Raw genomic sequence first — 13,381 nt, 5'->3', positions numbered from 1 at the left:
CTCATGGACAGCTAACAACGATTTCTTTTTATTAATTGTATTTTTTTTTTTCTTTTCTTTTTTTTTTTTTTTTTTCTATTGATGAGCTTGGAACTACAAAAATTGCTAAAAATGTTATTTATACTTTTCGACCAAGGAACATTAAATAAAAAAATGACATCGTTATATTCTTTTATTTTCTGCATATTCTTTTTTTTCGATTAGAAAATAAATTATTTAAAATTTTAAAGTTCTTAATTGTCTATACTTTAACATCTGGCTTATTCCTTGAAGGAAAACGAATATACAAGACGTCATCGGAGTGAAATCCTGCCTTAATTCTTTCCAAATCACACTGATCTGGAATGTCAAACGTCATAGAGGCTTCGCTTAGTTGATTTTTCCTGGTAGCCTGAACTAATATCGATTTCCCTCTGACCTGAAAGATGACATCATTGTTCTAATTAACAGGTTAACTACGACGAAATTTGTTGGAATAGCTTTTTGTTATGATCAGATTATATATAAAAATAGTGTTGGGGCATAAACGCACCGGCTTTGTTTGTTATTGAAAAGACAGTTAAAACTGATAGATTATTTTGTCTAATTTTGCTTGTAACTTTCTTTAGGAGCATTGTATTGCAGAAGTATCAGAAGATAATTTGTTTTTTTTCGATAATCTACCAAAAAGTGGTGCTAAGGTTGTCTAACACCTATTTTTTACAAAGTGATAGCGAAAGACGCTATTCAAAATTATATATTAAAATTATATTTATCTTTTCATTCTTGCATATCATTACTTCAAAGTTAAGAATTCCGTATTTTTTTAAGAAATCGTAAGCCATGCTCAATAATTTTTATGTAACATTAAAAATGATTTCAAAAAACAATTTATTATTTTACAATTTATTTGCCTTAAACCTTATAGTATTGCTGCATCAAAGTTTTCAGATGAATTTTATTAAGGATAGCGAAAAGCTTCAATGTTGAGACAAACTTTTTTTTTAATTTTGACCTTAATCTTTTATAAAACTAAATTTGTAATAAAAAAAAAATATTATCATTTTGACGACTCACATTTGAATGTGTGGAAACCAATTTCACTTTATAGGATATATTTTTACATGAAGAAAAAAAAAAATTCAACGACATAATTCCAGCAACAGTAATTAAAAACTCATTTTTACAGTTACACAGTTAGTAATTTTTACATAAATTAACAGCATAAAACCAACTGTTATACTTGAATACTTTGACTTATTGTACTGTTTTTCGAACAAAAGGTTGCATGCATTTAGTCGTTAATGCATAAAAAAAATTAGATTTTTTTTTCCACGTACGAAAATTTAAGGTTCCCTACCAATTACTTTGGACCACGTTCCTGTAAAAAAACCCTTATTTAAGGTGCTGTCTCTTACGGTGTATCTTTTTAATCAGCTTTTTCTTCAGTTACCAGTTTGCATCCGCTTTTTTGTGAAACATATTTCTTGTAAATATAAGAAACGATGAGGAAAAAAGTGCAGTTGCATAAAAATAGTAATCAAGGATTATCGTTTAAATATCGTAGCAAGAAAAATCGTGCAAGTATAAACATATGGCTAAATTCATTAAAAATACTTTGTCTTGCATGCACGGCACGACCAATCTACAAAGCACCAGCGAAAAAAAAGTATTACTTGAACAAAAGGACTGACTTTTAATAGTACTCCGTAACTTACTCCGTACTTAAAAAAAAAACGGTATCTTAAAACCCAGAAAATAGAGCATAAGACAGTTAAAATCGTTAATAGTAACATTATGAAAAATAATTTCAAAAATTTTCTGTACACAGACGAGAATCATATTAGTGAAAGCAACAGTGATGATTTTCCCAAATCAAAAAAACGAAAAATGTAGAATATCGTTTGTTATTTGTACATGTATTTCACATAATATGACGAAATTTCAGATGTATTGGTTTTAAATGTATGTAATTAAATGAAAAATCTTTTTAAAAAAATGTAGTGAATGATCATAATATGGTTTTGTGTAACGATATGAGTTTTGTATTTAGCAAGCAGACGACCAAATGCATAGTACGTCGAAGTTTTCAGGTATTTATATATATATATATATATATATATGTATATATATATTTTTTTTTATAGTAATCGTTAATGAACGTAACAAATACTAACTCAAATCAATAACAAGAATTATTCTACAGAAATGAAACAAATTGTTTCAGGTTGGAAGACAGTTGGAGATAAACCATTATTATCACAAACTCTTAATAGTTAACATTAAAAACACGTTATAGCAGTTACATATTTTTCAATTCGTATGAAAATTTACTCCATTAAGTGCAATGTGTTGCATACCAGTAAAATGAACTATGTATTTGAAAATATCTACAATTTATTTATGTTGCAAAATTGAATCTTCTCAAAAATTGGGGTTGAAATTAGAAAGAAAAAATTGCTTTTTCCACCACATTAAAATTCTTAGCGTTCTTCATGACTTTTCGTTCTTAGATTTGTTTCAGCCTTTCTGTAGGAGAAAAAAATTCATACCAAAGGTATTTAATTATTAATTTTAAAGAATTTTTGATTGTAAAATCTTAAAATTAATAATTTTGCAAAATTAAAACTTTGAATAGCAATTTTCGAACTTTTTTGCTCTATAACTGCGCGAAAAATAGGTTTTCTATTGTCTGACTAGCAGCAATCAAAAGATAATCAAATAAAGATCAAATTATTTTGAGCTATTTTGACACTGTGATGAAAACATAGAATTATAAATAAAATTCAGCATATACTTTAGTCAATTTTTACTACTTGTTAAATACGAAAAGAAGCTGGTGTATTTATGCCCCAAAAAAAAATTTTTATGTGTCATAATTATAGTACAAAATTTTTTTAATTACTCTTGCTGTAGTAAAAAATTTCTTATTTATCATTTTTCGTGGCTTTATCTACCTGCTTAATAGCTTATTCAAGAGATTTACTGCATACATTTTAATTACACTTTGTTACAAGAATTGCAAAAGTTAAACATTTTCTCTACTCCCGGATTATACAAAAATCTTAATAGACTTTTTTCCTTAGTTCGAGGACAACCCTTGCAAAACATAAAACGTTTGAAAAATAAATAAAGAGAAGAACAAAGAAAATTTTTTTGATACTTACCATGACCTTAATTGTGTCTTTGTCATATTTAGCGCGACCAAACTCCTTCTGGAGGACCTTTTTTTATAAAACCACAATTTTGTTCAGTTTTGAGAAAGAATCTTAGAAAAAATTAAGTATGGAAATGCAATTTTAAAATCCCCATACCTTTTTGCTATCAGGTAAAAGGCGATGATCTTTGCTGCGTTTCAGGTCCAATTGCCTCGTCTCTTCAGTGGCGTTGCTGGTACAGGTTATTGGATGAACCTCACGGCCACAGAAAGAGACGCCAAACTTCTGAGACTCTTCATCATTCCGCATAATAAAATCCATCTTCTCATTTTCCTCATTATCGGACATTTTTCTTCAAATATTATGATACAAATACGTTGCTGCTGGTTGAGGAAAGTCTTTCAAGCGACTGATAAACAACGATGTGGCTCCTAATGTTGCTACTGTATGTGTCACGTTCGTGATATCACTATCGTTTATAATTAATACCTGTTATATCACGTACTCAATATTTTCGTGGCTAACTTTGTTAATGATACATGCTAGTGTGCGCTTAGGTACGGTCTTTGTTCTAGAAAAATGTCTAGTAAACTATTGTCTTGAACTTTAATGTTTGATGAAACTGTGCGTATCTGACATTACTTGATTTTATACCTTCAATAATTACTGTTGGAGGATCTGTATAAAAAGAGTTACCATGGAATATCTCAGGTGCGGGTGAGTGTTGAAAACAAAGGAAATATAACTCGTTCAAATCGTCAACTTTACAAAAAGCCACCTCAGTGTAGTAATAACGGATGTTCATTGCTATCAAATTTATGTACAAAATTTCTTGACACTACTTTGACAACGAGAAATGTCGTATTTTGTAGAGAAACATTTTCGATGGACGTACATTGTCACAATTCTTTAAAGATAAAATTGCAAGAGACGAGAAGGAAGTCTGTCTTCTTTGAAAAAGAAAACGATGTCAAGGTGTTTTTATAATACGTGAAAAAAAAGGAAGGAAAAAGATGTTAAGCCATACTTAGTCGAGTGAAGCTTGGTGAGGAATTTCTTCGATTGCTTTAGGTTATCTCTTTGTAGTAGAATCCTTTGTTCTTTATAAATACTAGGACTTAAACAATGCAGATTTTTACAAATGAGAGAGAATTAGAAACTTTGTTGCATTATTCCCATGATGTATCCTGGTAAAAAAATAATTTGTTTACATAAGACAAAAGAAAAAAAGAAGAATCTACAAAAATCAAGTCTTCATTCCAATACAACTTACTCGCTGTGGTACACAATCTTTAAAGACTTTAAGCTAGCAAAGTCTTGGAGCTAGCAAATTCTTTTACAATAGAGCAGGAAATATAATTTTCTTCCAGCTAAACGATTAAGCTTATCAAGTCACTTTTTGAAACTTTCTAAAACTATTTCTAAGACTAAAAGTATTTCTAAAACCTTAGGTAAGAAACTACATGCGAAAAATTCAACTATTCTGGCTGTATACTGAGGAAAGAAAATAGTTCACAATATGCAGTCAATCAAGGAACTTCGAAACAAGTAACTCGTCTACTAAAAATAATTAACATCATTAAAAATGAAAAGTCAAGGAGTTGTCTCAACTGAACGCTTAGAGTAAATTGAACAAAGCTGTGTTTTCCCAAATACTGAGGCATAACTTTTTTCTTTTTTTTTTTTTTTTTTTTTTTTGTTTGTACACTACATTAGGTCTCCAATGTATGGCATACATGGCTTTCATTCTGGATATGCCTCATTGTAGAGAAAACACAGTAAAAGCAATAAAACGCATATATATAGAGGATTTACGAAACGAGTGTAGTAAATTGCAGTTGTTATAGCTTCTGTTTTTATATCGGGACGTTGGTAAGGCATATCTCATGTTAGTAAAAAGAATTAAAAGACCTCTTGATTTTCTGTTCTGTTTACATTTTTTTTTGCAGGTGGGCTTTCGTATAACAATTGGGTGATACAATATGGCATAAATTAATTTTTGTACATATAGGATTCCCAATTCTCTTTGGAAAGGAGAAGATGATTATGTACCACTGAAACCCATCGTGTACGTAAAATTGCTGCATCAAATCTCTCGTTATCAACGCTAATATCGTACCTTCATTTGTATATCCAGTCGAATAAGGCAGGATGTTCCAGCTCGACATATAAAATTAACAAACAGTTTATAATCATCTTTACATAAATATTGACATTAAATATTAACATGGAGAATACTTTAAAAGGCTTTTGCGACCTGCTAATTAAAACCTATATATTTGAAACTTTGTTCAATAAGATTGGAATCATCAAGTAGGAGACGATAACATATTTTCTACATGCATTTAATACAAAGACTTTGAAAGCTACTTACATCTAACACGAGTTTCTTAACTTTTTCACGATAACCAACATTTTTTCTAAATTACAATTAAAAGATTTATTTTGAAAGTATTTTTATTTTCATTTAGAGAACATGCTGTTACAGTTTTATTACAGCCGATATAATGTGACGTCTCAAATTACGGCTCCGTAAAACTAATCTGACTTTAAGCAAACTTTGGCATCGAATATTTTGAGAGTTTCTTAGATGGCAGATAAAAATGTTAATGCTATCTGAGTAATAACTTTTTTTTTTTCGAAAAAAATTACTTTTCAGTTGTACAAAGCTTGTGAACGAAATCAATTCAAATTTCTGGCTTTTTGAAAAAAAGGCCCACCCTTTTCATAGAATTTAAAAGTGTAAGTGTAAGAAAATTGTTAAAGTCCATCAAATGACGTGGTTCTCCTTAAAAATAATATCACCATAAAAAATCATTCAACGACTCCTTACCATTTCAAAAAGCTTCGAAGTCCTAATGAAAATTCAAAACTTTTTATTTTTCCCAAAGAGTTGTTATCCCTTAGAATTTACACTTTGTTAAAGTAAGTAACGTTAGGTTTTCTATCATTTTTCACATACCACCTCTTTTGTAACTCAACGAGTCCTTTCAAGCGCGAAGTAAATCGAATCTGATTTCATATCACGTAGGTATTAATTTACATGTCTTTACCAAACGCTCATTTTCTATAAACCATCTGCGAGAAAATCTCTCTATTGTAAACATATTGATATACGACACACACAAAATCAATACATAGTTTGAACACTCGTACATAAAATATTAGAAGAAGCCAAAAATATCGAAAACTTGTTGGTGGTGGGGGAAAAAAGCACTTGGTCGAGCTTGCGTTAACCCAAGTGGGGTAGGAGAAAAAAAGCTCGAGAGTCGAAGTTGATTGGCCGTCAAATTTGGAGAGTAGGAGCTAAGGTAGACGGTATTGGCTGCGAGTAAATACGTGGCCTCACAAAACATTGTAATTGGTAGGAGCAGTGGGTTCTTTCCATGATTGATTAGTTTGGTGTTGTGGTGGTGGTGGTAGTCACGATTCTGGGGATGGCTCAATGTATAATTTGTTTCATACTGTGGTATTGATATTGAAAATCTGTGACTTACATGATGGTTTATTTTATAGAATATTCTTCGTGGTACGCAAAGAATCATACAGAAGTTTGAATAGGAACAGAAAAATACAATAATTTTTTAAAATTTTATTTTAAATAATCTTGAATAATGCTCATATTTTTGTCTGATAGAATTGGTTCGACTTCGATTCTATAGTTATTTATGATTTTAAAAGAATCCTTTGAATAATGGTATTTGGTACATGATATTTTTTAATGTAACTGCAAATAACATTTTATAAAGAATTTAAAAATACAAATATTAAATCGGCTTTTGTACGTGTTACTGGTTATTCTAAGATTATCTACAATCTGTACTCCCCGTACTCATAATTTAATTCAAAAAATTATAGGAGTGTTATCTTTATCTGCAAAAAAAATCAAAATGAAAACTGGTACTTCAAAACATAGGCTATAGTAAATTATCTATTGTTATAATATTTGTTGATTTTATATAAAAATACAGCTCATTAAAATAAAAAACTAACATATTACCAAGAAGTAATCGATTGAAGTATACTCGGTACTTATAAAACTGTCACATTTATCATAACAACTAAGATAATATCAAAGTTTTAACTTTAATATTTTATACTTTATTGACGATGTAATAAAAATAAGCTTTAGGTAAATTTTTATGTTAGTTAATTAGATAAGCTTTTAATAAGCTTATCAAACAATTCGTGAAAAGTATGTTATCGTACAGCGATTCGGCTCTTCCCATTCATTGATTTGTGGTTATGTATTTTTTCTATTTCCTAATGAATTTGAAGGGCTTTAAAATAAGATGGTGGCCAGTAAAGCTTTTGATTACTACGATTGTGTGTTCATTTTCTAAAGGAGTCAGAAATACTGTAAAGATGAATAACATTTTTTCAACAAATTGACAGTAATTTTGACAAAGAAAAAAAAAAAAAAAAAACAAATACATGTATACTTTTTAATCTGATGTTTACGTCAGGTAAGTAATAATACTACAACTTCGATAAAGCTCGACAATATAACTGAAAATGCACTCCCTAAATTTAATTTTCAAGTTTAGCAATCGCTATTACAGAGGTAGTAGCGATGTAAGGAAGAAAATTATGTACGATAGTCTAATAAACAGTTTTATTTAATTTAAAGTAAATTGTCATTAATACTTTAATTACGTCATTATTATTTTTAAAATTTAACTAAAACAAAGTTTTAATTAATAGAAAGAAGTATTAAGTAAGAGAGTGTATCAACTTTTTGATTACTTAATTGTACAAAATTAATAAAAATTTTCTAAAATTATTTTTAAGCTCCTAGTTAAACTACTAAATTCTTGTACAAATACGTGTTATCGGAAAGAAAAGATAATACCCGCTTCTCATATTCTTATTGTAGAAATCAGAATTTCAGTTCAATACACAGTTAGACAATGTAAGAATCTGAAAGTTATGTTATCAATCTGGTGCAGATTGAAATTGTATTACAGTGTTCTTAAACTATTTAATTATTTAGAGAACTTCAAGTGTTTCTGATAGTTAAATAATACAATAATTTGTGTACATGTAACTCTGTACACAATCAGATCTGTACCTCACAAAAAGTGTAATAAGCATTGTAATCGTAACAGAGAATATTTTTTCCAACTTTAATCAGTGTCTATCGTGCATCACGTACGTGTGTTTTACGACTTATTTAAAGCTTGTGGTGAATATAAAATATCAATTCATGTTGTTTTTCGTTGCCCAAGAAACGGCCTCGTATTTGTTCAAACATGCCATCGCTACCGTTAAATATTAAAATGCATACACACCCACAAATTACATGTGACTTTTAATTTCCAATATAAACCCAAAAACTGCGTTTGATCAATAAAATGATGTTCTTACCAACGGGACGGTGCCTGATTCAAAGGATAGATTAGAGAAAAGGGAAGGGTGAAACAAAAACACCTGCAGGACACGTACCTCGCACGTACCGATAATCGTAAATATATTATAAGCAGAGCTGCGTAGTAGAAGTTGGTAAAAGTGAATTGTCATGCTTGTTGTAAGCATCAGTACTGACACATGATATTTAAGAGGATCGAGTTTTTTATTCTCAGCTCAACAGCTTAGCTACTTTGTCGTATGTCAGGAAATCAAGATGAGTTATCAAGGATTTTGGATATAGGAAGGAAAAAGCTCCTGAAAACATCAGAAGGGGCGTATATAATTATATACGTCCTTAACCACAGGAAAAAAGGGTGGGTATATTGGAGGAAAGTTTTGCATGTTAATATGTAGAATAAAGCTTTATTTTTGCATTTGGTACTATTTTTTAGAACCGACTTCTAATGGCACGTTTTTTCAAGTTGTAAGGTTGTAGCTTTAAAAGCGTATGCAACAATTAAGTTCACATCAACAGATGTGTAAATATATGTAAATTGACCAATAATAACAGACAGGTTAAATAGTACATGGTATATATTGAAGTAAATCGTATCTTAAAGTCATGAAAAATAATGGGTCGAATTATTATGTAACATTTTTCTGTCCTTCAGCAACATTTACTTTTCATGTTCATAGACGTACTATGTATAGATTAACATTACTGTATGAAATTCAATATTATAGAGCTTTCTTTCTTCGATTTCAAAGTACCTAGTATAGTCTCGGTTTACTTAAGAGCATGAATCTGTATGTGATTATTGACTTGTTCTCAACACATAATATATGTATACCAATCATCATACTAGGCAGTACGGAGTTCAACATAAAAGCACCAACTTCTTCATAAATACCTTATTTTATCAATCACCAAAGTTACATTTGATACGAATTTTCAAAAAGTGCATCTCAAAATACAAAATAAAGAAAAATTACTGTAAAACTTATAATATGTAAAGAAAGAGGCTGTGACTTCAATAATATTTAAACAAATTTTTGACTAGTATTTATTATTTATTCATTCAAGATAGTTGAAGATGTTGTTAATCTTCTTTTACACAATAGGTTTTTTTTTATACTTTGGAGATATTTTTAGCCATCAGTCTAAAATAAAATGCAATTTTTAAATTCATATCAAAACATCTTAGACTTAAGGTTTTGTCAGGACTGCACCTTACGTATCAAAACTAAAAAAAAAGTTTTTATAAAAGAACTTTGTAGAAATTGCGGTTTTTAATATGTCAACAAAATTTTGGTACAAAAAATAAATAAAGAAATAAAATAATGCATTAAATATTAATGTGGATAAAAGTAGGCACGTCTGTTTGGCTTAAGAGTTTTGAATCTGAAATCCGAAAGCAAGTTAAAAATGGTCATACTTACGATTATTAAGAGGAATAAAAAATCTTAGAGGCAGAGAGTAATCAACTGTAATTGTATGGTAAATAAGATTATCTGCTATTGAAGTATTGATTCGTTTTTTCATCGTTTTTAATTCGGTTGGCCGTGAATTTTTAATTACTTATTTTATAACACATTTTCTTGAACGATAAATATTTCACGTGTAATGTGTGCACAAAAGTGTGTGCTGATTGACAAAATGACAAAGAAGCTTAATAAATTTTTTGAGATCTTAATGCTTTGTAAAGAGATATTTTTCCATTCGACAAGAGCCAACTGACAGTGCTTTAACTTTCAGCAAATAATAAACTAATACCAAGGAAAAATATAAAATAATTCGAGCTTGTACTCAATGCTCATTTTTCATGAGTGTAAATTTTGCATTTTCCTAATAAGCAAAAAAATTTTAGTTACAACCTGAGGCCTAGATTCCTTTAGTACCAAGTTCATTATATATAATAATAGTTGAACGAAGGGGCAGTATCTTATTTTACTAGAATGTAATTCAAACTGTATTAATAAGTAACGAGTAATACAATATACCATCGTATTTACTAACAACAATATCAGTACATGTTGCAATAATGTAAATGCAATATAGTGCCAATTACATGGACATTTGTTTGAAAACTACTTAAATATACGAATAATGGTAAGGCAAATAAAAAAGGCAACATTTTTACATTCATTACTAAAAAATTTTAGCTTTTTCATTTATATGAAAATATAAAAACGTAACAGCTGTTTCATTACACTGTACCTTTCTTCGTGATAGAGGGTTACATACTAAACGTATTCTCAAACTCCAAGTTCTTGTCTCTATTATTTTCTTTACCACCATTTTAAAAAAGGTTTTTTATTAAATAAAGACCACCACAATCGATTACTAAAATAAATGGTTGACATTGTTTGGTTTTTTTTAAGATATATGACTATAGCGGTGTTTAAAATCATTTGATGAATAAATTACTCTTACAGGGCTTTAAACTTCTTATAAAAAAAAATACAAACAAATAAACGTTTAGTCAATAAACTGGTGTAAATCATCTAGTGAACTGTTTTATAAGTAATTTTAGTCACTGGCTAATTTTTTTCATTACTAACATACCTTAGTGATCAAATAGATTGAAAAATTAAAAAGTTTGTTATAAAAAATTTAATAATAGTGAATAATAAATCAAAAATAAAAAGTAGCTTTATCCAGATACCTTTTTCCAGAAGATCTGCGGAAACTTTTTTGGCAGCATCCAGTCGTTCTTCAGATAGGCGGAAAGGGCGCTTAAAGGTTGGGCGTCCTGTGGTGCTGATTGAGTGCTTCACTGGTAGTCCTGGGGGCTGGACAGAAGTGCTGCTTGGCTTGAACAGGTCTGCGAATTCTTTGCACAGCTCAGCATACTTTTGTACGAAGGTGCTACTGTTTTCGTAGAAATGAGTGACTGTTGAAACCGATTACAGAGGCATCCTGTCAAGGACTCCCTACAAGGCGAGGCCGCTGGGGGGTCTGTAAGCCTGGCGGCTTCAAGATCGAGTAAGAGCCCGTAATTCATCAGAAAATCCGCACCAATAATACCGTGTAGCACGTTGGCAATGGTGAAGGTGCAATTGAAATCTCTTCGGAGACCTAGGTTGAGCGACAGCTTGTGTGTGCCGAAGGTCTGGATAGTCGACTGGTTGGCGGCGTATAGCATGATTGGCTGCTGTGGTAGCTTTTCTCGGACTGTTGACATTAGCAAGAGCAGTAGGACCGAGCCAGTGTCCACGAGAAAGCGTAGGTTAATGCGCTTGTCGCACATGTGTAGGCGGTTTTCAGTGGTGCGTATGCTCACCTCTGCCACCTGATCCAAAGGTGGCATTAAGCGTTTCCCTGTCCCAGTGCGATGGGTGCACGGTAGGAGCAGGGCTTCATGCAGCGTATGGCTGCTGCTCCATGCTTGTTGTGGTACCAGCACCGGGAAGGCGAGGTTGGCGTGGCTGCGGGTGACTGAGAACGGCCTCGGCTGTGGGAGCGGAAATTCCGTCCATGACAGTTGTTGTTGTTATTGTTGTTGTTGTTGTCGTTGTTGTTGTTGTTGTTGGTGTTGTTGTTGTTGTTGTTGTTTACCGTGGGCTGCTCGAGTTGCTGGCGTGTAAGCGCGGTGAAGTGCGCTTTTGCGAGCCTAAAGGCGGCGACTTCCTGAGTGAGGTCCGGATGTCCGGCTTGACCTGTAGGGAAACTAATGGAACGTGGTGCGTGACTCACAGGCATTACAGAGGTTCCGGTTTTCAGCAGTTTATCAGCGGCCTCTGCGAGCTTGGGCATGTCAGCGTGTTCAAGCACTCGAAGCAGCATGGCAGCGTTAGGCGGTAAAAGGTCTAGCCACCTGACCTTGAGGGCTTCGTCTGTAAAGTTGGCACTAGCGTGGCTTTTGAGGTTGCGCCATAGTTGAGATGGTTTCATGTCACCAAGCTGTAGACCTGAGAGCACCATTTGTAGCTGCTTCTCGCGCGAATCGGACGTCCTAGAGAGAATTGCTTCTTTGATTGTCGTGTATTTGTCAGTCTCAGGCAGGTCGCTGATGATGTCTGCAAGCTGATCAATGGCGTCGCTGTCAAGTAAGCTGACGATGAGGTTGTACTTCGCTGCATCGTTGACGACATTGTGCAAAAGTCTCACATATTTTTTCAAGTTTAACAGGCATGGATTCAAAATTTTCGGTAGGGCCAGAGTGCATGAGCTTAGCGTAAAATTTAACTCTCAAAATTTTTAATGGTACAACTTCGACGCAGTAAAAAGAGAACGACATTAACAGGAATCTTTTAGCCTTTGAAAATCATAGTATTTCATGGCTGCAAAGTGAAAAATAAAACGAGCTTTGAATGCCCAGGAAATCAAGATGCCCCTGAAGAAAACCACCAATGCGCAGTTTTTAAAAAATAAATTAAGTTGGGCCAGCCTATTTGCTTGCTTATTAAAAATAAACGTGTAATTAACATTATTGAGAGAAATAAGGAAAGAAATGCTATATTCTAAAAGCTTGAGGGAATTTTAATAAAGCTGATGTCAAGTGGAACTCTGCCACGAGTTAAATTGACGAAAATACCTGTAAAATAAGGTGGTCTTTCGAGCATATTTAATTTAATACATCCCTTTAAAGTCTCTTAAAATTTTTTGGGTACGTCTTTGCATGAACTTGTGGCAATAAGCGTAAAAATCTAAGCCTTCGGCACTTTTGAGATTAAGAATTAAAGTGTGTTCAAACAGATGTAACCACATCTTATAAGTGATAATTTTTTCGATGGCCATAGCTGCAACGATGAAGTTACCCCCACATTTGATACAGCCAGATTTGTAAAATACAACATCAGTAGAGTCTAACTACTTCCAGAAAAATTTTTTTACGAACTACCACAGAAAAAGTAGGTTTCCACACAAAAATACACTCTCAAGTATTATGAAT

At 31.9% G+C, this 13,381-nt stretch overlaps 2 protein-coding genes across 2 annotated transcripts; both read right to left on the bottom strand.

The window, feature by feature from the left end:
• Window positions 1-241: 241 nt before the first annotated feature.
• LOC149375469 (uncharacterized) lies at window positions 242-3,560 on the bottom strand. The gene is made up of 3 exons (XM_089589138.1): window positions 3,294-3,560; window positions 3,147-3,203; window positions 242-418 (listed from the first exon to the last, which is right to left on the bottom strand). Exons 1-3 carry the CDS (start codon window positions 3,483-3,485, stop codon window positions 242-244), a joined length of 426 nt encoding a protein of 141 aa, XP_089445264.1. The 5' UTR covers window positions 3,486-3,560.
• Window positions 3,561-11,260: 7,700 nt separating this feature from the next.
• Window positions 11,261-13,052, bottom strand: LOC149375468 (uncharacterized). The gene is made up of 3 exons (XM_089589137.1): window positions 13,025-13,052; window positions 12,046-12,563; window positions 11,261-11,941 (listed from the first exon to the last, which is right to left on the bottom strand). Exons 1-3 carry the CDS (start codon window positions 13,050-13,052, stop codon window positions 11,261-11,263), a joined length of 1,227 nt encoding a protein of 408 aa, XP_089445263.1.
• Window positions 13,053-13,381: the final 329 nt, after the last annotated feature.

Source organism: Copidosoma floridanum, unplaced genomic scaffold (genome assembly GCF_036245765.1).
Source record: "Copidosoma floridanum isolate Cflo_tuat_1 unplaced genomic scaffold, Cflo_Japanese_pri ptg000007l, whole genome shotgun sequence".
Classification (NCBI taxonomy): Eukaryota; Metazoa; Arthropoda; class Insecta; order Hymenoptera; family Encyrtidae; genus Copidosoma; species Copidosoma floridanum.
The sequence above is the reverse complement of the archived record's forward strand: the minus strand, read 5'-3'. Positions and strand labels throughout refer to the sequence as shown.